Source organism: Somniosus microcephalus, chromosome 1, assembly GCF_052327205.1.
Source record: "Somniosus microcephalus isolate GS21.2 chromosome 1, FLI_Smic_1.0, whole genome shotgun sequence".
NCBI classification, from domain to species: domain Eukaryota; kingdom Metazoa; phylum Chordata; class Chondrichthyes; order Squaliformes; family Somniosidae; genus Somniosus; species Somniosus microcephalus.
In genome coordinates, this window is record NC_140987.1 from 346,521,595 (window position 1) to 346,543,749 (window position 22,155).

At 48.1% G+C, this 22,155-nt stretch overlaps 1 protein-coding gene across 1 annotated transcript in view; it reads right to left on the bottom strand.

Annotated features, from left to right (window-relative positions):
- Positions 1-7,053: 7,053 nt before the first annotated feature.
- LOC147124952 (sodium/hydrogen exchanger 2-like) overlaps positions 7,054-22,155 on the bottom strand; it is a 414,512-nt gene continuing 399,410 nt past the window's right edge. The window contains exon 12 of the mRNA XM_085995231.1: positions 7,054-8,650. Coding sequence (XP_085851357.1) covers positions 8,277-8,650 — 374 coding nt within the window. The 3' untranslated portion in view covers positions 7,054-8,276. The remainder of the gene's footprint in view (positions 8,651-22,155) is intronic.

Genomic DNA, 22,155 nt, shown 5'->3' on the forward strand with positions numbered 1-22,155 from the left:
GTCAGTACTACTGAAGGACTATAATGGACAGAAAATAGATAGCTTAGGTGTATGCAGATTAAAGTGACAGTCAAAGACAAAGTGCATCATCTCATGTTTTCTGTTGTGGCTGAAAGACTTGGGCCTAGAAATTGAGTTTTGGCTTAGCCAGGGCTTTAGCGCCGGAAGTTAGTGCCGGCGCTAAGTCCCCCTGCGCGCGCCAAAAATTCAGCAGGGCCGCGCCCAAACGGCTGCCGGCGCTACTGAAGGGTCTTTGCGGCGGTAAATCGGCGCTAACTGCCGTTTCGCGCCGCAATTCCAGCGCTGCGGCACCCGATGCGGTGCGGCAGGCTCGGGAAGTGCAGGCCTCCTCCTTCCCTTAAGGAGGAGCTGCCTGCACCCGATCGCGGCCCGCGAAAATCTTTTAAAAAATGAGCCCGGCACCTCGGACAAGTGCCGGGCTTGCTTCTGTTCCGGGGGGGGGGGGGATGTCCGGGGAGGGAGCTGCGGCCAGGCGGCCGGCGGGAAAGCGGCCGGCCGCCGCGGGGCCTTTAATGCGCCGGCGCAAAGACTCGTAAGACTCTTTTGCCAGAGTCTTAGTTGCGGCTGTCACGGGCGAGGCGGCCGCAACTGAATTTCGGCGCTGGGGCCCGTCGGCATGGCAACCGGGACGCTGCGCACACCGATGACGTCATCGGTGCCGGCGCAGCGCTACCGGTCTACCGCGGCGTAAGGGCCCCAGGCAATTTCGGCGCCGGCGCCAAATGCAGCGCTAGGCCCTCTAGCGCCGCAAAATCGGCGCTAAGGGCACTCAATTTCTAGGCCTTGATTCGATACTAGGTGACAAAGCTTGTGAAGACTTAGAACTGGTCAAGAGAGTCTACCGTATAAACTGTGCCATAAGCAGACCAGATGACTCAGGTGATGAAGCAGAGAGCCCATCAAGGATGAAAAGGCCAAAGGGTATCCATGTCTTCAAAAAGCCTAGTTTCTCCAAGAAGAAAGAAAAAGACTTTAAGGTCAAAGAGAAGCCAAAGGAAGAAAAGCACAAAGAGGAAAAACACAAGGAGAAAAGGTCCAAAGATATCACCGCAGCGGATGTTGTTAAGCAGTGGAAAGAGAAAAAGAAAAAGAAGAAGCCTGCACCAGAGCAGGAAGCAGTTCCGGTGGATACTCCTTCTTCCCTCAGGCCAATCTTTGGTGTTCCATTAGCCGAGGCTGCTGAGAGGGCTATGCTGTATGATGGGATCCAGCTGCCAGCAGTTTTTCGAGAGTGCATTGACTACATTGAGAGTTATGGCATGAAGAGTGAAGGAAACACTGAAACCCTCTCCAAGCAAAGATCGCAAGGAGACCTCGATCTATACAAGAGCAGATTGATGACAATGCCGCAACTGCATCTTGTCATTCACCGCCAGAACAATCTCATGAAGACACATCTTCACGTGTTGAGAAGATCCACACGTGAAGTAAAAAAGCCTGATAGACTTAATCTTTGAGTACAATGTAAAGCTTTGAAAATGTGTTGACTGTTTTGAAAATGTTTATGTTTATAGAGCACTAACAAAAGTGTTACTGATATTATCTTTATTGTTTTCTTGAAAGTTGATTGATATTGATTTTGTTTAACCTCAAAGAAAGGGGGATGTAATGATCAATAACATGTCATTCTATAGTGGACACTAGGTGGAGCCGTAGAGCTGTGTAGAGCTGTATATAGCTGTATGTATAAGACTACACTACCCAGCTGTATGTATATTAAGACTACATTACCCCTGAGGCTAGGCTACCCACAAGGCAGCAGTTAAGATGGCGGCCTCTACAGATACTGTACCTAGTCCACATGTGCTCAATAAAAGTGTCTAGCAAAAGCTAGCTGTATTCATAATAAGAATGTCTATTTATTAATGAACATAAGAATAACCTCTTTACAAGGAGACTAAGAATGAATTGCATCATATTTTTAAGGTATCTAAGATCAACTGGAAATCAAAATGGTCAGATGTTGCCTAGATTTTAATTACCTTGGAAAAATTCAGTTCGTAGCGCCTCCCATTAGCGCCTTAAGAGGGCGCTAAGTGGGGCGCAAACCAACTAGCGCCCAGGTGCAGCACTGCCCGCGCCTCCCGCAAAATTGAGCGGAAGGTTAGTGGTGGCGCTAACCGGTAGCGCCCTGCGGCGCTGGTGATGACATCATTGGTGTGCGCAGCGCCCCGCTCACGCCCCGGCCATGATCTTCGGGAGCGCCCCCTGATTTACCGCCGGACGCTATATCCGACGGGGTCATAGGGCGTACCTGCGGCCGGGGAGGCACAATTTAAAGGCGAGGTGCGGGGCGGCCATTTTTGTTGCTGGCCGCCTGCCAGTACCTGCCTGCGCTCCCGTCCCCGGTCTCCTGAACCCCCCGCGGAGTGCCGGCTGTGCTCCAAGAGCCCAGCACTTCTCTTGGGTGCCGGGCTCTTTTGCCTGCACTCCCGATCCCCGGGGGTCCAGCTTTAAGAAGGGGAGGAAGGCCTGCAATACCGCGGCATGACGTGCCCAAGTGTGTGGCGCTGCGGCACGTAGCACCACGATATTCACTCGCAGCGCCCCAAGAAGGAGGCGGGGCGCTTCCAGTAGCGCCCCACTTCCCTCTTGGGGCACAACCACTCAATTTCTAATGCGGGGGCGCTAATTTTTCCGGGGCGCTAGAAGTTAGCGCCTCAATTGGGGTGCTACTCAATTTTTAGCCCCTTGTCCTTAAATGAGGCAAGTAAGTTCTATTTTTATATTCGAGTGTATATAAATCACTGACCTGAACTATTGTTTGCAACAGATTCACTGGCTCCCTTGCCAGAACAGCAATCCAGAGACAGATCCGTCATCTTCCGGTGCCCTTTCTCCCTCGCCCTTCCCAGCCCAATGCCAAAATAGCACAAACCAGAGCTCCGTACCCTTGCAGACTGGCCCCGTGAAAAATGCATTCTGCTGACCTGCTGTTCACCAGTAACCTCCATGGGTTTCCATACCCTGCTAGAGATGAATTTGGATTAACCCCAACCTGAAGATTTCCCCTAAACTGACAGGTTTCCTTGGTTTCCCAATCCTCCCCCTCCAACCCCAGCACTGAATAGATTTCCTGGGCAGCATCCCCATTCCCCCTCCTTCTCTTGTCCCCCTTCCATGTTCCATATCCCTACCCCACTCCCTCCTCCTCTCCCCCTTCCCCGCCATAATCTAATTATCCCCTCCCCTGCCCTCTAACCGTTTGACCTTTAATACTCAACTTGGTCTCGAGTCCCCGTGTGCAACACCACAGCAGATCGACTAGTGTAAATAAAATGTGCAATTAGGGCCCAGTGCAATGACACAACGAAATTGCTGCAAAGTTTCACTGTGATTGTTTGCACTGTGTTCTGGTCCCTCTGCGCATGCGGCCTGTTTGGTACTACGCATGTGCACATGATGCGCAGTACCAAATGGTGTGGCGGCTCCAGCCCCTTTACTCGGCTCCATGCAGAGAAGGTCAAGGGATTGGATGGCGTGCGGGAGAGGAAAGGGGATCGAAGCAGGGAGAAGGGAGGGAATTGAAGGGGTGGCATGAGCTCGTAGAGGGGAGAAAGGAACTCGGAGAGAGAGGAGCTTGGAGAGAGTGGAGCTCGGAGAGAGAGGAGCTTTGACAGGGAGGAGCTTTGAGAGGGAGGAGTTCGGAGAGGAGATTGGAGAGTGGGGAGAGGAGCTCGGAGAGAGAGGAGCTTGGAGAGGGGGACGAGGAGCTCGGAGAGAGAGGAGCTTGGACAGCGTGGTGCTTGGAGAGAGAGGAGCTTTGACAGGGAGAAGCTTTGAGAGGGAGGAGTTCGGAGAGAGAGGAGCTTGGAGAGGGGGGAGGAGCTCGGAGAGAGAGGAGCTTGGAGAGAGGGCTGAGGAGCTCAGAGAGAGAGGAGCTTGGGAAGAGGGCTGAGGAGCTCAGAGAGGGAGGAGCTTGGAAAGGGGGGAGAGGAGCTCGGAGAGAGAGGAGCTCGGAGAGTGGAGCTCGGAGAGAGAGGAGCTTTGAGAGAGAAGAGCTTGGAGAGGGGGTGAGGGCCTTGGAGAGAGAGGAGCTTTGAGAGGGGCGAGGACCTCGGAGAGAGAGGAGCTTCGAGAGAGAGGAGCTTGGAGAGGGGGTGAGGAGCTCAGAGACAGAGGAGCTTGGAGAGGAGGCAGAGGAGCTTGGAGAGAGAGGAGCTCAGAGAGAGGAGCTTGGAGAGGGGGATGAGGAGCTCAGAGAGAGAGGAGCATGGAGAGGGGAGCTCGGAGAGGAGCTTCGAGAGAGAGGAGCTTCGAGAGAGAGGAGCTTCGAGAGAGGGGAGCTCGGAGAGGAGCTTCGAGAGAGAGGAGCTTCGAGAGAGGGGAGCTTGGAGAGGGGAGCTCGGAGAGGAGCTTCGAGAGAGAGGAGCTTGGAGAGGGGGACGAGGAGCTCAGAGAGAGAGGAGCTTGGAGACGGGAGCTCGGAGAGGAGCTTCGAGAGAGAGGAGCTTGGAGAGGGGGATGAGGAGCTCAGAGAGAGAGGAGCTTGGAGAGAGGAGCTCGGAGTGGAGCTTCGAGAGAGAGGAGCTTGGAGAGGGGGACGAGGAGCTCAGAGAGAGAGGAGCTTGGAGAGAGTGGAGCTTGGAGATGGGACAGAGTAACTCAGAGAGAGAGGAGCTTGGAGAGGGAGGAGAGGATCTCAGAGACAGAGGAGCTTGGAGAGGGGGGAGAGGAGCTCAGAGAGAGAGGAGCATGGAGAGGGGGCGAGGACCTCGGACAGAGTGGAACTTAGATAGAGTGAAGCTTGGAGAGAGAGGAGCTTGGAGAGGAGGGAGAGGAGCTCGGAGAGAGAGGAGCTTGGAGAGGGTGGAGAGGAGATCGGAGAGAGAGGAGCTTGGAGAGGGGGCGAGCAGCTCGGAGAGAGAGGAGCTTGGAGAATTTGGAGTTCAGACAGAGAGGAGCTCGGAGAGAGGGGAGCTTGGAGAGAGAGGAGCTTGGATAGGTGGGCGAGGAGCTCGGAGAGAGTGGAGCTCGGAGAGAGGGGAGCTCGGAGAGAGAGGAGCTTGGATAGGTGGGCGAGGAGCTCAGAGAGAGAGGAGCTTGGAGAGAGAAGAGCTTGGAGAGAGAAGAGCTTGGAGAGGGGGAGAGGAACTCGGAGGGAGAGGAGCTTGGAGAGAGGGAGAGGAGCTCCGAGGGAGGGGAGCTTGGAGAGAGGGGTGAGGAGCTCGGAGAGGGAGGAGCTTGGAGAGAGTGGAGCTTGGAGAGGGGAGAGAGGAACTCGGAGAGAGAGGAGCTTGGAGAGGGGTGAGAGGAGCTCGGAGAGAGAGGAGCTTGGAGAGGGGTGAGAGGAGCTCGGAAAGAGAGGAGCTTGGAGAGGGGTGAGAGGAGCTCGGAGAGAGAGGGGCTTGGAGAGAGAGGAGCTTGGAGAGAGGGGTGAGGAGCTTGGAGAGAGAGGAGCTTGGAGAGAGGAGCTTGGAGAGGGGGGAGAGGAGCTCGGAGAGAGGGGAGCTTGGAGAGAGAGGAGCTTGGAGAGAGGGGTGAGGCGCTCGGAGAGAGAGGAGCTTGGAGAGAGAGGAGCTTGGAGAGAGGGGTGAGGAGCTTGGAGAGAGAGGAGCTTGGAGAGAGGGGTGAGGAGCTTGGAGAGAGAGGAGCTTGGAGAGGGGGGAGAGGAGCTCAGAGAGAGGAGCTTGGAGAGAGGAGCTTGGAGAGGGGTGCGAGGAGCTCAGAGGGAGAGGAGCTTGGAGAGGGGGGAGAGGAGCTCAGAGAGAGAGGAGTTTGGAGAGGGGGGTGAGGAGCTCAGAGAGAGGAGCTTGGATAGAGTGGAGTTGGAGAGAGGAGGATGGAGAGGGGGAGAGCAGCTCGGAGAGAGAGGAGCTTGGAGAGGGGGAGAGGAGCTCGGAGAGTGAGGAGCTTGGAGAGGTGGGAGAGGAGCTCGGAGAGAGAGGAGCATGGAGAGGTGGGAGAGCAGCTCGGAGAGAGAGGAGCTTGGAGAGGGGGGAGAGGAGCTCAGAGAGAGAGGAGCATGGAGAGTGCGGAGAGGAGCTCGGAGAGAGAGGAGCTTGGATGAGGGGGAGGAGCTCAGAGAGAGAGCAGCATGGAGAGTGAGGAGAGGAGCTCGGAGAGAGAGGAACTTGGAGAGGAGAGGAGCTCTGTTAGGCCTGGGTCACATTCTTCCACCCCCACCCCTTTGCACCTGCATCACATTCTCCCCCTCCAACCCCCCCAACTCAACCCCCAGACCGCAGCAGTCTAAGAAGGCAGCTCACTATCACCCTCTCAAGGGCAACTAGGGATGGGCAATAAATAAATGAATTTAAAAAAATGAGAGTATATTCTGTGTTGGTCCTACCAACATGCATAACATTTACATTTATGTGCTATTTGCCGGACTCAACTATTCCAATGTTCGCCTGGCCAGCCTCCCATCTTCTACCCTCAATGAACTTGAGCTCATCCAAAACTCTGCTGTCCATTCCCTAAACATGCAGCAAGTCCCATTCGCCCATCACCCCTGTGCTCATTGACCTACATTGGCTTATGGCCCACCAACACCATTACTGCAGCTGTCTGGAGGTTCTGCGCAGGCTGTTTACCAGCTGTTGGACGGGAGATTTTGCATATGCCTGAAATTTTGAATGGCCACGCAGCCTGTTAAAGGGACCACGAACCCCCAAAAATTAGGGGGAACATTGGCCAACAACACCTCGATTTTAAAATTCTCATCTTCATGTTAAAATCTCTCCATGGCCTCACCCATTCCTATCTGAACTCGACAGTGTGAGTGCTGTGAGTGCTCCTAACCCGGGAGGGTGAACCCTGCCTGCTCTCTGAAAGCAGTAGTATTAGCACTATGAGCTCTGGAGCCTGCCTGTGAAAATGATTGGATCAAATTACACATTGCAGAGATATTGATTACTCCCCAGCAGGCAAGATCAAATTACACATTCCAGACAAACTGTTGGGTGTGTCTTGTCCTCCAACGGGACCAATCAGAAATCTGGTCTTGTTTTCCAAGAGGACCAATCAGAAAATTGGTGTTGCAAATAGGTGCGGCAGCAAAGATTTAGATGCTTAAGGACAGCGTTGATTCATTCTAATTTTTATTTTCCACAACAAAATGCAATTGCAGCCAATCATCGGGTATATATATAATGCATCCAGTTACATTATAACACATGGTACAGCAGCTTTTTATACAATACAGTTACATTATAACACATTTATAGGAGATGATATACAATCTTCTAATATTGCAGTACCTGTCACATTACACTGCACACTTTCAATTTGAATGTAGCAGCCCCTCTCCAACACTTTTTGACATGGAAATCTATGAAGATGGAAGACGTATTCGAACCAGAGTAGCAGTGTTCAGTAGCCCGAGAATAGCAACATGAACATCAGATCTACATAAAATAAATATCTGGGAGGAAGTTAGAAGCTGGGTTTTTTTCAGTCCCAGGGTTCTCATGGCATTTATAAAGTGCTTAATGCTTCATGCTCATGGTGTGGCAGCTTATCAGACTGAACTGGAATCTAATAACTTCACGTTAGGAAATTAATAATTCATCCATTATATGCAATTATAAGTCAATAGATAAATAGCCTTCTTACGCATCTGGATATGTGAAGCTATTTTCAATCACATTTATTTAATTGCCTTAAATGCCTACAAGGTTTCAAGCAGTGTCAGATGTGGTAATGATGACTTATTCTACAGTATATTTAACATACTAACAGTTTAAGGTAGCTGAATAGTACATCTCCCCTACTGGCTATTATTGTAATAATGATGGCTTCAAACTACATACAGTAGTTTACAAAGTCAAAGTGACATTAGCATTCTTTTGATGTCTATTTTAACGCAGTTGGTACCCTGTTTCTTGTAAAGGTGTTAGCACCTCCACCAAAACAGCAGGCAAAGTAATGTCTTACAGATATTGCTACCACTAGTATTGCCAACAGTGATTTCCAGCAAATTGACCTTTGGCTGAGTATTTTGTAAGCCATATTTGTCAGAATTATATACAGAGGTTTGTCTGATTATTGAAACAATGCTATCTAACAAAGAGGAAGAGAAATGCATTGCCAAGTTTGTACCAGAATACGAGCTTATTGCACAGCCACCATGTCCAATTTCTGCAGAGCTGGCTCTTCCTCGTTGTTCCAGACACGTGGCCTGCCTGGTGACAATGGTCCTTTAATTGTCTAAAGTGCAATATGGTGCTAGAAAATCCCATATAGAGGTGTAGTTTTAAGATAAGGGTGAATGTTAAATGTCTCAAATCGACTGTTGCATCAATTTTATATGTCTATTTTTTTAATTCTATGTACTCTGTGCTGGCTCCGTCACTAATTGGTTCAGAGAACTGACGGACTAATGGAGGTACATTGGGTGTTCTCCGTCCATTGCTGATTTCATTCTGTGACAATCCATTTTCGAATGTTTCCTGAAGAGCAAATCTTAGCTTTAATTTGGGCCCAGGCGTTTTGTTTTCAGTGTTATTTTTATCCTGATCCTTTCCTTTCTGATGTATATCCTTTTCATCAGAACTCTGTAGGTTTTCTGGTTCCTCCTCGTTGATCCATTCGGTGCTGCTAAGCTGCTGAGGTGTGACTGACAAGGACTTGGGTAACTTTGGAGATTGGTCTGCTGAATTATTTTTACTGCCTCCGTATCCTCCAACTGCACAAAAGTGACACAAAAGACATCAGGAAACCTTTGCACAATAAAATTCCCACTAAGATCTTCTATTACAGTCACCATGTCAATTGTAGCAGGCACCTAGCAGATCCTGAGTGGGGTCTCTGAATGGGTCCACAATAGACCCAAGATGGTGGCGAATCCCCAGAATATTACGCTTCCATGGTACAGCCAATGTCATGGAAGTGACCCATTTCCTTAGGGCATAGGTCCTTGGGCTCCTGAGCTTCTTCTCGCAGAAGGTGTAGGGAAAGTACAGAGGAGCAAGAAAGCCGCCCCAGGCCACAAATAGGAAAGGATGGCTGTCCTGGGGTCTGGAGACACAACAGTTTTCCTGACAGGTCATCCAAACCCTAAAATGATATTGGGACATTTGGACCTTCGGTGAGTCATAGAAACAGATGCTCTCATGCCAAAACATGGTGGGTTAGGAAGGGTGGAGGGGGATGGGGGGTGTAGGGCAGAATTTCGGACAGGAAAACCTGGAAGCCGCAGGACCAGGTTGGTCGCATTTACGGCCCGGGGCGGGGGGGGGCGACTGATCCGGGGTGGTGGAGGGTGGTGTCCGATCCCGGTAGAGGTCCGATCCCCAACCCCGGAGGTCTTTGTATCGGGGGGGGGGGTGGAGGGAGAGAGCTTGGGGGACAGGGTGGAAGCAGTCTGCTCCTCCGGGCCCACAAGCAGTGCTGTAAAGGCTGTCCTCACCTCCCTTCAGCTGTCAGGTTTCCTGAGGCCTGGGCAAACTGGCTGCCCACAGTAAAACTGGCAAAGCAGGTTAAATCAGAGGGTTTGAGCCGCATTAACATATCTAAAATGCCAATCCGCCTCCTGGGAGTGGGTTGGCTGCCCCACCCCTTGCCTCACCTCTGTAAAACCTGGAAGTTGGTGTGTTGGAACCAGCTCGGAAATTTTACCCAATTAACCCCCTAACCACACCCAATCTCCCACATTCACATTTGGTAAGGTTCCCCCTGAGAGAGTCAGGAAAAAAACATTAGGCAGAGTACCAGATAAGGCACAAACATAGCAGAGTTTTGTTGCAATAGACATTCCAGTAGAATCAAAGCCACAGTTCCTTTGCTCAAGTGATTGCTGCAGTTCAGTTGGGGGGTTCATGTCTGCTATAAGAGGGCCAGTGACAAAGTGGGGTTGTATAGAAGGTTCTAAACAGTGCAGTGTGGTTCTATTAGGTCATTTAGTGTTGTGTATATTATGTAGTTCTGTGCAGCTGTGTAGTTCCATGTAGAATCATAAAATAATGCAGAACAGGAGCTTTGAAAAAGCTATCCAATTAGGCCCACCCCCCTACTATTTACACACAGGCCTTTAAGGGTAGGTAGTGAAATTCTGTGTACATTGTGTGGATTTGTGTAGGGTGTGTTGTTATGTGTAGGATGTGTGGTTATGTGTAGGATGTGTTGTTACGTGTAGGGTGTGTAGTTACGTGTAGGATGGGTTATGTGAAGGTTGTGTAGTTATGTGTAGGCTGTGTGGTTATGTGTAGGCTGTGTGGTTATGTGTAGGGCGTGTGGTTATGTGTAGGGTGTGTGGCTATGTTTATGGTGTGTGGTAATGTGTAGGGTGTGAGGTTATGTGTAAGCTGTGTGGTTATGTGTAAGGAGTGTGATTATGTGTAGGGTGTGTGGTTATGTGTATGGTGTGTGGTTATGTGTATGGTGTGTGGTTATGTGTCGGGAGTGTGGTTATGGGTAGGGTGTGTGGTTATGTGTAGGGTGTGTGGTTATATGTAGGGTGTTTTAAGTGTAGGGTGTGTTAAGTGTAGGGTGTGTAGTTATGTGTAGGGTGTATGGTTAGCTGTAGGGTCTGTAGATATGTGTAGGGTTTGCGGATATGTGTATGTTGTGTGGTTATGTGTAGGGTGTGTATTTATGTGTAGGGTGTCTAGGTATGTGTAGGGTGTGTGTTTATCTGTAGGTTGTGTTATGTGTAGGGTGTGTTATGTGGAGGGTGTGTAGTTATGCGTAGGGTGTGTTTTTATGCGTAGGGTGTGTAGTTATGTGTAGGGTGGGTGGTTATGTGTAGGGTGTGTTGTTATGTGTAGGGTGTGTGCTTATGTGTAGGATGTGTGGTTATGTGTAGGGTGTGTTGTTATGTGTAGGGTGTGTGGTTATGTGTAGGCTGTGTGGTTATGTGAAGGGTGTGTGGTTATGTGTAGGTTTGTGTGGTTATGTGTATGATGTGTGGTTATGTGTTGGGAGTGTGGTTATGGGTAGGGTGTGTGGTTATGTGTAGGGTGTGTGGTTATATGTAGGTTGTGTTAAGTGTAGGGTGTGTTAAGTGTAGGGTGTATGGTTAGGTGTAGGGTCTGTAGATATGTGTAGGGTTTGCGGATATGTATATGTTGTGTGGTTATGTGTAGGGTGTGTATTTATGTGTAGGATGTCTAGGTATGTGTAGGGTGTGTTGTTATGTGTAGGGTGTGTGCTTATGTGTAGGGTGCGTGGTTATGTGTAGGGTGTGTGCTTATGTGTAGGGTGCGTGGTTATGTGTAGGGTGTGTTGTTATGTGTAGGGTGTGTTGTTATGTGTAGGGAGTGTAGTTATGTGTAGGGTGTGTGCTTATGTGTAGGGTGTGTGGTTATGTGCAGGGTGTGTTATGTGTAGGGTGTGTAGTTATGTGTAGCATGTGGGATTATGTATAGGGTGTGTGGTTATGTGTAGGGTGTGCAGTTATTTGTAGAGTGTGCGGTTATGTGTAGCGAGTGCAGTTATGTGTAGGGTGTGTGGTTATGTTTAGGGTGTGTGGTTATGTGTAGGGTTTGTGGTTATCTCTAAGGTGTGTGGTTATGTGTAGTGTGTGTGGTCATGTGTAGGGTGTGTAGCTATCAGTAGGGTATGTGATTATGTGTAGTGTGTGTGGTTTTGTGCAGGGTGTGTAGTTTTGTGTTGGTTGTGTTGTTATGTTTAGGGTGTGTAGTTACGCGTAGGGTGTGTTGTTATGCGCAGGGCATGTTGTTATGTGTAGGGTGTGTGGATATGTGCAGGTTGTGTTGTTATGTGCAGGGTGTGTGGTTATGTGTAGTGTGTGTGGATATATGTAGGGTGTGCTGAGTTTATTGCTTTGTGTACTGTGTGCAGTTATGTGTAGGGTGTGAGCTTAGGTGTATGGTATGTAGTTATGCGTAGGATGTGTGTTTATGTGCAGGGTGTGTGGTTATGTGTAGGGTGTGTAGTTATGTGTAGGCTGTATGGTTATGTGTAGGTAGTGTTGTCATCTGTAGGGTGTGTGTTTATGCTTAGAGTGTGTGGTTATGTGTAAGTTGTGTAGGTATGTGTAGGATGTGTGTTTATGTGTAGGGCATGTGGGTATGTGTAGGGTGTTTGGATATGTGTAAGGTATTTGGTTATGTGTAGGATGTGTGGTTATGTGAACTGTGTGTGCTTATGTGTAGGGTGTGTGGTTATGTGTAGCGTGTGTGGTTATGTGTAGGGTGTGTGGTTATGTGTATGCTGCATGGTTATATGAAGGCTGTGTGGTTTTGTGTAGGCTGTGTGGTTATGTGAACTGTGTGTGCTTATGTGTAGGATGTGTGGTTATGTGTAGCGTGTGTGGTTATGTGTAGGGTGTGTGTTTATGTGTACGCTGCATGGTTATATGAAGGCTGTGTGGTTATGTGTAGGGTGTGTGGTTATGTGTAGAGTGTGTAGTTATGTACAGGGTGTGTGATTATGTGTAGGGTGTGTGGTTACATGTAGGGAGTGTTGTTATTTGTAGGGTGTGTGTTTATGTTTAGGGTGGGTTGTTAAGTGTAGGGTGTGTGGTTTTGTGTAGCGTATCTTTATGTGTAGGGTGTGAAGTTATGTGTAGGGTATGTTATTGGCCCAGTAATTCCGGGCCCAACGCGTAAGGACAGGGTACTCACGCATGTGCCCGGAGGAATTGCCGGTTTTCAGCATGCACAGCGCATGCGCTGAAAACCGGCATTTCCTGTCCTCTGACCCAAGGGGTTAAGAGGCTGAACGCGTGCGCGGTATCGGGCAGCGCGTGCGACTTGGATTTCCTCTATTTTTAGAGAGTTGCATATGTGTAAAGGCCTCCGGTATTTACGCATTGAAAAACCACACGTGATACTTAGTTTTTCAGGTAAGTTGTCTATTAATACAATTGAGAAATTTGTTTTCCACAGGTTTGTTATTTTTAAAGAATTTACAGTAAGGTAAGTTTAGTTTTAGCCCCGATTTTTTATATAATTTTTTTTTTCAAATTTTAAAATTATTGTTTAAAATAGTTTTTCAGAGTTCTTTATGTTTCATTTAAGTAGTGCAATGTTTTTTAAAATTTTCTTTCAGGTTTAAGTAGTGTTTTGGGGCCAGGAGTTTTCATGAGTTTGACAGCTCTTACTGTCAAACTCATGAATGAACTTTTGCAACCTCCCATTGGTTGCCCTGTGCTCACGTGATCCCAGCCGGCTCATCACACTAAGTACGCCGCTGGGTCATGCACGCACAGCGCGGCAGGGCCTCAAGCGGGCCAGTGAGAGTCAATGCAATGCGGGCCAGAATTAAAATGTCAGCGCGCCGGGTAAGTGAACATCGGGGGCTTGCACACACGGCAAGCTCCCGATCCTAATTTCAGGGCCATTATGTTTAGAGTGTGTGTTTATGTGTAGTGAGTGTTGTTATGTGTAGGGTGTGTGTTTATGTGTAGGGTGTGTATCTTTTTGTAGTGTGAGTTTATGTGTAGGGTGTGTAGTTATGTGTATGGTGTATGGTTATGTGCAGGGTCTGTAGATATGTGCAGAGTGTGCGGATATGTTTAGGAAGTGTGGTTATGTGTAGGGTGTGTGGCTATCTGTAGGTTGTGTTGTTATGTGTAGGGTGTGTTATGTGTAGGGTGTGTAGTTACGCGTAGGGTGTGTTGTTATGTGCAGGGTGAGTGCTTATGATTAGGGCATGTGGTTATGTGTAGGGTGTGTTGTTATGTGTAGGGTGTGTTGTTATTTGTAGGGTGTGTAGTTATGTGTAGCGTGCGTGATTATGTATAGGGTGTGTGGTTATGTGTAGGGTGTGTGGTTATGTGTAGGGTGTGTGGTTATCTCTAGGGTGTGTGGTTATGTGTAGTGTGTGTGGTCATGTGTAGGGTGTGTGGTTATGTGTAGGTTGTGTGTTTATCTCTAGTGTGTGTGGTTATGTGTAGTGTGTATGGTCATGTCTAGGGTATGTAGCTATCAGTAGGATGTGTGGTTATATGCAGGGTGTGTTGTTATGTTTAGAGTGTGTGATTATGTGTAGGGTGTGTTATTATGTGTAGGTGTGTTACGTGTAGGGTATGTGATTATGCGCAGGGTGTGTTGTTATGTGTAGGGTGTGTGGATATGTGTAGGTTGTGTTGTTATGTGCAGGGTGTGTGGTTATGTGTAGGGTGTGTAGGGACTGTGGTTATGTGTGGATATGTGTAGGGTGTGCTGAGTGTATGGTTATGTGTACTGTGTGCATTTATGTGTAGGGTGTGTGGTTAGGTGTATGGTGTGTAGTTATGCGTAGGGTGTGGGTTTATGTGCAGGGTGTGTTGTTATGCATAGGGTGTGTAGTTATGTGTAGGGTGTCTGGTTATGTGTAGGCTGTGTGGTTATGTGTAGGGAGTGTGGTTATGTGTAGGGTGCTGGTGATGTGTAGGGTGTGTGGTTATGTGTAGGGTGTGTGGATATGTGTAGGATGTGCTGAGTGTATGGTTATGTGTACTTTGTGCAGTTATGTGTAGGGTGTGTATTTATGTGTAGGGTGTGTGTTTATGTGCAGGGTGTGTGGTTATGTGTAGGGTGTGTAGTTATGTGTAGGGTTTCTGGTTATGTGTAAGCTGTGTGGTTATGTGCAGAGAGTGTTGTTATGTGTAGGGTTTTGTGTTTATGTTCAGGGTGTGTGGTTATGTGTAGGGTGTGTAGTTTTGTGTAGTGTGCGTTTATGTGTAGGGTGTGTAGTTATGTGTAGGATGTGTGTTTATGTGTAGGGAGTGTGGGTATGTGTAGGGTGTTTGGATATGTGTAAGGTATTTGGTTATGTTTAGGTTGTGTGGTTATGTGAAGGGTTTGTGCTTATATGTAGGGTGTGTGGTTATGTGTAGTGTGTGTGGTTATGTGTAGGGTGTGATGTTATGTGTAGGGTGTGTGTTTATGTTTAGGGTGTGTTATGTGTAGGGTGCGTAGTTTTGTGTAGTGTATGTTATTATGTTTAGAGTGTGTGGTTATGTGTAGGGTGTGATGTTATGTGTAGGGTGTGTGGTTATGTGCAGGGTGTGTAGTTTTCTGTAGGGTGCGTGGTTATGTGTAGGGTGTGTAGTTATGTGTAGGGTGTGTGTTTATGTGTAGGGTGTGTGGATATGTGTAGGCTGTGCTGAGTTTATGGGTATGTGTACTGTGTGCAGTTATGTGTGGGGTGTGTGGTTAGGTGTAGGTTGTGTGGTTATGTGTAGAGTGTGTTGTTAGGTGTAGGGTGTGTGTTTATGTTTAGGGTGTTGTGTATGTAATATGTATGTTACTTTAAACCTATGGCCAGGGCAGCACTACTTTGTAGGGCATAGTGATACCGTAGTACCACTCCTGGCCATAGGGGCATAAATAGTACTGTGGGTACTGATCTCCCCTCAGTTCCCGCCTGTTGGTATGAAGTAAAGACCGAAGTTGAACCTTCCAAGCTGTCTCCTCATTATTGTATTAAGTATAGTCACATACTTTACACTGGCGACGAGTTACGTTCGAACTCGCCAGTACACGGTGCAACAAGGATCGGTAGCAGTACGGAGAGAGAAGGAGAGAAGCTTCTTACCAGCCAGCCTGCGGAGTCCAGCGTCGACCGAAGGAGGCCGCCCAGTTCGGGAGGAGCGGCAGCAACGGAGCGAGAGAGAGAGGTTTCCAGCGGAGGCTGCAGCAGCTGAGAGAAGAGGCTGAATGGGCGCTCCAGACACGGGGCAAAAGTCCACCCAGGGCCAGGTAAACTGCAATCCTTCCCGGGGAACATGAGCTACAAGGGCCAGAACGGGCAGGCGATCTGGGGAACAAACGGAGCCACGAGGACTAGCGGGCCACGAGAGGGGAAGGTCGTTGTAATAGCGGCGGTGGCAATAACGGGAGCTGCAAGAAAAAAAAAATAACGACGCTGGAGGTTGTTGACAGCAGAGGGAGAAAAGGCGGGAAAACGCCATCTAGTGGACAAAGGGGAAAAGTTTTTCTCTTCAGCAGTTTAACATTTAAAAAAGAACAGCGCCATCTAGTGGACAAAAGGGGAAAAGTTTTTCTCTTCAGCCGTTTTAAAATGTCCAGAGTAGCTTGGTTGTCAGAATTTGTTGCGGACACAGAAGAATGGGACGCATATGTCGAAAGGCATGAACTTTATTGCGTAGTAAACAAGGTGAAAGATGATGAAAAGGCAGCAACCTTATTAAATTCTATGGGGGCAAAAACATACGGTCTGCTGAGGAATCTTCTTACTCCAGAAAAGCCAGCAGACAAAACGTATGCCCAAATTGTTGATACGTTAAAGGAATATTTAAACCCTAAGCCACCATTTATAGCGGAAAGGTACCGCTTCTACAGACGCGACCAAAGGAATGATGAGTCGCAGGCAGCCTATTTGGCTGAGCTCAGACGGTTGTCCAAACATTGCCAGTTTGGAGCCTTTGTGGCGGAAGCAATCAGAGACAGATTTGTCTGTGGCATGTTAAATGAGAGTACATGAAAACGGTTGCTGGCCAAGAAACAGCTCAGCCTAGATCAGGCGATGGAAATAGCATCGGCACATGAAGCAGCAGCACAGGGTGCTGCTCAAATACGACAAAACACAACCGGCTATGACACCCATGAGGTGACATTTCACAAAGGTAAATGCTACCGTTGTGGCAAAACCACCCACGACCAAAGTAATTGTTGGTTTTGTGATAAAATATGCCGGCAGTGTGGGAAAAAGGGGCATATAGCGAAAGTTTGTCGGTCGGGTACGAAACCCAATAGTGGGGGCAATCCGAGCAGTACCAAGGCAAGGACAAAAATACATAAGATATCTGACAGTAGCTCAGGCGAGTCACAGGAAGGCACAAAAGCAGAGCCTAAAGGTCTGGGATGTCTCAAGTTATATGGTGTAAACAAAACGGAGGACCACAGCACAATGTGGGTTAAAATGAAGGTAGCAGGCGTCGAAGTTAATATGGAGCTGGACACGGGTTCAGCCCTATCAGTAATTAATGAACAAGATTATAACAGGCTGTTCAAACGCATTCCCTTAAAGGAAACCGAAATCAAATTAAAAACATATACGGGACAAAAAGTTTACCCGAAGGGAAAAATGCAAGTAACAGTTAAATACAATGGCAGAAAAGTGCCAGGACTTTATTTATACATCCTACCAAACGGTGGACCACCACTTTTGGGTAGGGAATGGATAAGAAAAATCCATTTCGACTGGAAGTCAATACACGAGATAAAAGTAGAAACCACCAAGGATGATACAACCATTACAAGCAGGCTGTCGAAAATATTGGCAAAAACGCCAGAGGTGTTCCAACAAGGGCTGGGGACCTTAAAGGACATTAGAGCAAAAATAACTATTGTTCAAGACGCAAACCCCAAGTTTTGTAAGGCCAGACCGGTGCCTTACGCCATTCGGCCAGCTGTGGAAGCAGAACTGGATGCCTTAGAGAGTGCAGGTGTCCTTTCAAAGATTGAGTGGAGTGAGTGGGCCACGCCCATCATCCCAGTTATAAAGAAATCTGCAAATAACACGCCGGGGGAACCAAAGAAGGTTCGCATTTGCGGGGATTTTAAGATAACTATTAACCGAATCCTGCACACGGTACAGTATCCGCTGCCGCGGATAGAGGACATATTCGCATCGTTAGCTGGGGGTAGACACTTTACGAAGATTGACCTTTGTCAAGCTTATTTACAGATGGAGGTGGAGCAGGACTCGAAAAAGCTCCTAACGATTAACACACACAAGGGATTGTACCAGTACAATCGCCTGGTATTTGGTGTGGCGTCCGTCCCAGCAATATGGCAGAGGACCATGGAACAGGTCCTACAGGGCATTCCAGGAACGCAGTGCTACCTGGATGACATCCTGGTGACAGGACAAATGGAAAACGACCACCTCGCTAACCTGGAGCGAGTACTTCTACGGTTGCAACAATACGGACTCAGGGCGAACAAGCAGAAATGTGAGTTTTTCCAGGAACGTATCTCATACTGTGGTCACATTATAGATAAGGAAGGCCTGCATAAGTCCCCGGAAAAGATCGAGGCAGTAGTGAAGGCCCCGCCCCCTGAGAATGTATCTCAGTTACGATCATTCTTAGGCCTTATAAACTATTACCATAAGTTCCTCCCGAACTTATTGTCCATTTTACATCCACTAAATTCATTGCTGCAAAAGGGAGTCTCCTGGAATTGGGACGAAGCGTGTGAGGCTGCTTTTAAAAAGGGTAAACAACTCATTACATCAAAGGAAGTGCTCGCACACTTTGACCCAAAAATGCCAATGAGGTTGGCATGTGACGCCTCCCCGTATGGTATAGGGGCAGTGTTGTCACACAAATTTCCCAATGGGATGGAGAGGCCAATAGCATTTGCCTCAAGGTCGTTAACTACAGCCGAAAGAAACTACGCGCAAATCGACAGGGAGGCCCTCAGTCTGGTGTGGGGTGTAAAAAAATTCCACCACTATCTACATGGGCAACGTTTCACACTACTGACGGATCATCAACCGTTGGTGTCCATATTTAATCCAACAAAAGGGGTGCCCCTGATGACGGCCCAAAGGCTACAGAGGTGGTCACTGTTCTTAGGAGCACACCAGTACCTTATCGAATATAAGGGTACCAAACAGCATGGCAATGCGGATGGCCTGTCGCGGCTACCATTGCCTGCCGAGATCGAAGAGATAGTACAGGACCCCGTGGAAATATATCATACGGCTGTTATGGAACACTTGCCCATCACCAGCCAATCTATCGAGCGGGAAACACAGAACGACCCGACACTGGCAAGGGTTTACGAATTGACCGTGAAAGGCTGGCCGGCGCAGGGTGACGCATCATTGCCGGCGTTTTCGGCAAGGAAAGACCAGTTGTCTGTCTGCCGGGGCACATTGATGTGCGGAGCCAGGGTGGTGGTCCCTCAAAAATTACAACATAAAGTGTTGCGGGACTTACACGAAGGTCATCTGGGGGATGTCAAAATGAAAAGCCTCGCCAGAGCCTACGTCTGGTGACCCGGCATTGACAGGGACATCGAGGAAGTAGCAAAAGCATGCCAAGGGTGCCAGATGGTACAGAACGTACCACCCCAAGCCCCACTACATCCGTGGGAGTGGCCCTCAATGCCGTGGCAAAGGATCCACGTGGACTTCGCTGGGCCCTTCCTGGATGCGATGTTCCTTATAGTAGTGGACGCCCACTCAAAATGGCTGGAGGTCATAAAGATGTCATCAACGACAGCCGAAAAGACAGTCGCAGCCTTAAGGACCATTTTTGCCCGAAACAGGGTGCCCGAGCAAGTCTGTTCGGACAATGGGCCACAATTTGTGGCAGAAGAATTTCAAGCATTCCTAAAAAGGAATGGAGTGCGACATTATACATCCGCACCATATCATCCGGCTACAAATGGGCTGGCAGAGCGATTTGTACAGACTTTTAAAAAGGCCATCAAGGCGATGGGGGAGGAAAGGTTGCCACTACAACACAAGGTGGACAATTTCCTATTCGCGTACCGTAATGCTGCACATACGGTGACCAACCAGGCCCCCGCCGTCATGTTCTTTAATAGAAGGTTAAGGTCGCGCCTCGAATTGCTCAGACCAAACATCCGGAGAGATGTGGAAAACCGAGTATTTCGTAGGGCTCCTGACAGACAGACACAGAGCTTCGAGGTGGGGCAGCAAGTGTTGGCCCGTGATTATAGAAATGAAAAGTGGCGGTCTGGTATGATAAAGGCCTGCCAGGGACCCTTGATGTACACAGTGGATACAGGGGACGGCATAATCAGACGACATGCTGATCAACTTGTGGAGTCCAGAAACCCAACTGATTCACTACCTCAAATGTCTCAGCACATTGTTCCAGCGGAATCACGGCCCAGCTCGTCGCTACAGAAGTCTCAGGATTGCGAGGAGTTCAGCACTCCAGTGAGCTCCACGGCACAGGATGTGCCATCAGACACCGACGACTCCAGCGACGAAGTGGTGATGGAAGTACCGCCGCCTACACCGAGACCGACTAGAGAAAGACGTTATCCTCGTCGAGACAGGAGGCCTCCTCAGAGACTGAATCTATAACATGTTTCTTTTTATATATATATATATATATACAGGTAGACAACTCTGATGTAAATATGTTATGTATGTTGTGTTACCAAATGTTATTAGCCCTAGTTATGGTGCATCTGTTGATTTAATTGCACGGGTACATTTTAATTAAAAGGGGAGGAATGTTGTGTATGTAATAGGTATGTTACTTTAAACCTATGGCCAGGGCAGCACTACTTTGTAGGGCGTAGTGATACCGTAGTACCACTCCTGGCCATAGGGGTATAAATAGTACTGTGGGTACTGATCTCCCCTCAGTTCCCGCCTGTTGGTATGAAGTAAAGACCGAAGTTGAACCTTCCAAGCTGTCTCCTCTTTATTGTATTAAGTATAGTCACATACTTTACAGGTGTGTGGTTATGTGTAGGCTGTGTGGTTATGTGTAGGGTGTGTAGTTACGTGTAGGATGTGTGTTTATGTGTAGGGAGTGTGGGTATGTGTAGGGTGTTTGGATATGTGTAAGGTATTTGGTTATATGTAGGATGTATGGTTATGTGAAGTGTGTGTGCTTATGTGTAGGGTGTGTGGTTATGTGTAGGGTGTGTGGTTATGTGTAGCGTGTGTGGTTATGTGTACGGTGCAAGGTTATATGAAGGCTGTGTGGTTATGTTTAGGCTGTGTGGTTATGTTTAGGGTGTGTGTTTATGTTTAGGGTGTGTTGTTATGTGTATGGTGTGTAGTTTTGTGTAGCGTGTCTTTATGTGTAGGGTGTGAAGTTATATGTAGGGTATGTTATTGGGCCAGAAATTCGGGTTGGGGGCTTCCCGTGGGTGCAAGCTCCCGACCTGCACTTACCTTGCGCGCCGGCCGTTGAGCTGTGGGCCCACGTGGAATTCTGATCCTGGGCCTGCTCCAGCTGCCGGCACGCAGTGCTTGCCTATCCCAGGGTTTTTATGTGCAGGGTGTGTGGTTATGTGTAGGGTGTGTGGATATGCGTAGGTTGTGTGTTTATGTGTAGGGTGTGTGGTTATGTGTAGGGTGTTTGGTTATGTGTATGGTGTGCTGAGTGTATGGTTATGTGTACTGTCTGCAGTTAATAGTAGTGTGTGTTTAGGTGTAGGGTGTGTAGTTATTTGTAGGGTGTGTGTTTATGTGCAGTTAGTTCGATGCGTCCCCTGGATCACGTGGGCCATGGAGAGCGGAGCAGGGAATGCTCCATTCATAAGATTGACAGGAAGAGCTGTCAAAACTTATATATACTGCGGCCCCAAAACAGCACTAAATCTTCAAATAATTTTTTTTTAAATCACATTTTTTAACTAAACTATAAATTACATGAAATAACTATTTTAAACAATAATTTAAATTTTTGAAAAAAATAATTTTATTTTGTAACGGTGCTAAAAATAAACTTACCTTGCTTTAAAATATTTAAAAATAATAAACCTGTGGAAAAAATGTTTTAATTTTAATTAATTCACCACTTACCTTGTGAAAAGCCGGCCTTGTGAATGCTTTTTACATGTCTATCTTCTGGATACTTACCTTCCAAGGAAAACCTGCAAAAAAAATGTAAGTTCAATGCACACGCGCTGCCTCTCCTGTACACGCGTTCGACCTCTGAACCCCTTCGTTCAGGGGAACGGAATTGCTGGTTTCCCGCGCATGCGCAGTGCATGCAGGAAACCGGCACTTCCTTTGGGCCTACGGGTGAGTACCCCTTGCGTACTTACCCGTGGAGACCCGAATTTCTGGGCCATTATGTTTAGAGTGTGTGGTTATGTGTAGGGAGTGTTGTTGTGTCTCGGATGTGTGGTTATGTGTAGGGTGTGTCTCCTTTTGTAGTGTGTGCTTATGTGTAGGGTGTGTTGTTATGTGTAGGGTTTGTAGTTACGTTTAGGGTGTGTGGTTATGCGCAGGGTGTGTTGTTATGTGTGGGTTTTTTGGCTATGTGTAGATTGTGTTTTTATGTGCAGGGTGTGTGGTTATGTGTAGGGTGTGTGGATATGCGTAGGTTGTGTTGTTATGTGTAAGGTGTTTGGTTATGTGTATGGTGTGCTGAGTTTATGGTTATGTGTACTGTGTGCAGTTAATAGTAGGGTGTGTGGTTAGGTGTAGGGTGTGTAGTTATGTGTAGGGTGTTGGTTTATGTGCAGGGTGTGTGGTTATGTGTAGGGTGTGTAGTTATGTGTAGGGTGTCTGGTTATGTGTAGGCTGTGTGGTTATGTTTAGGGAGTG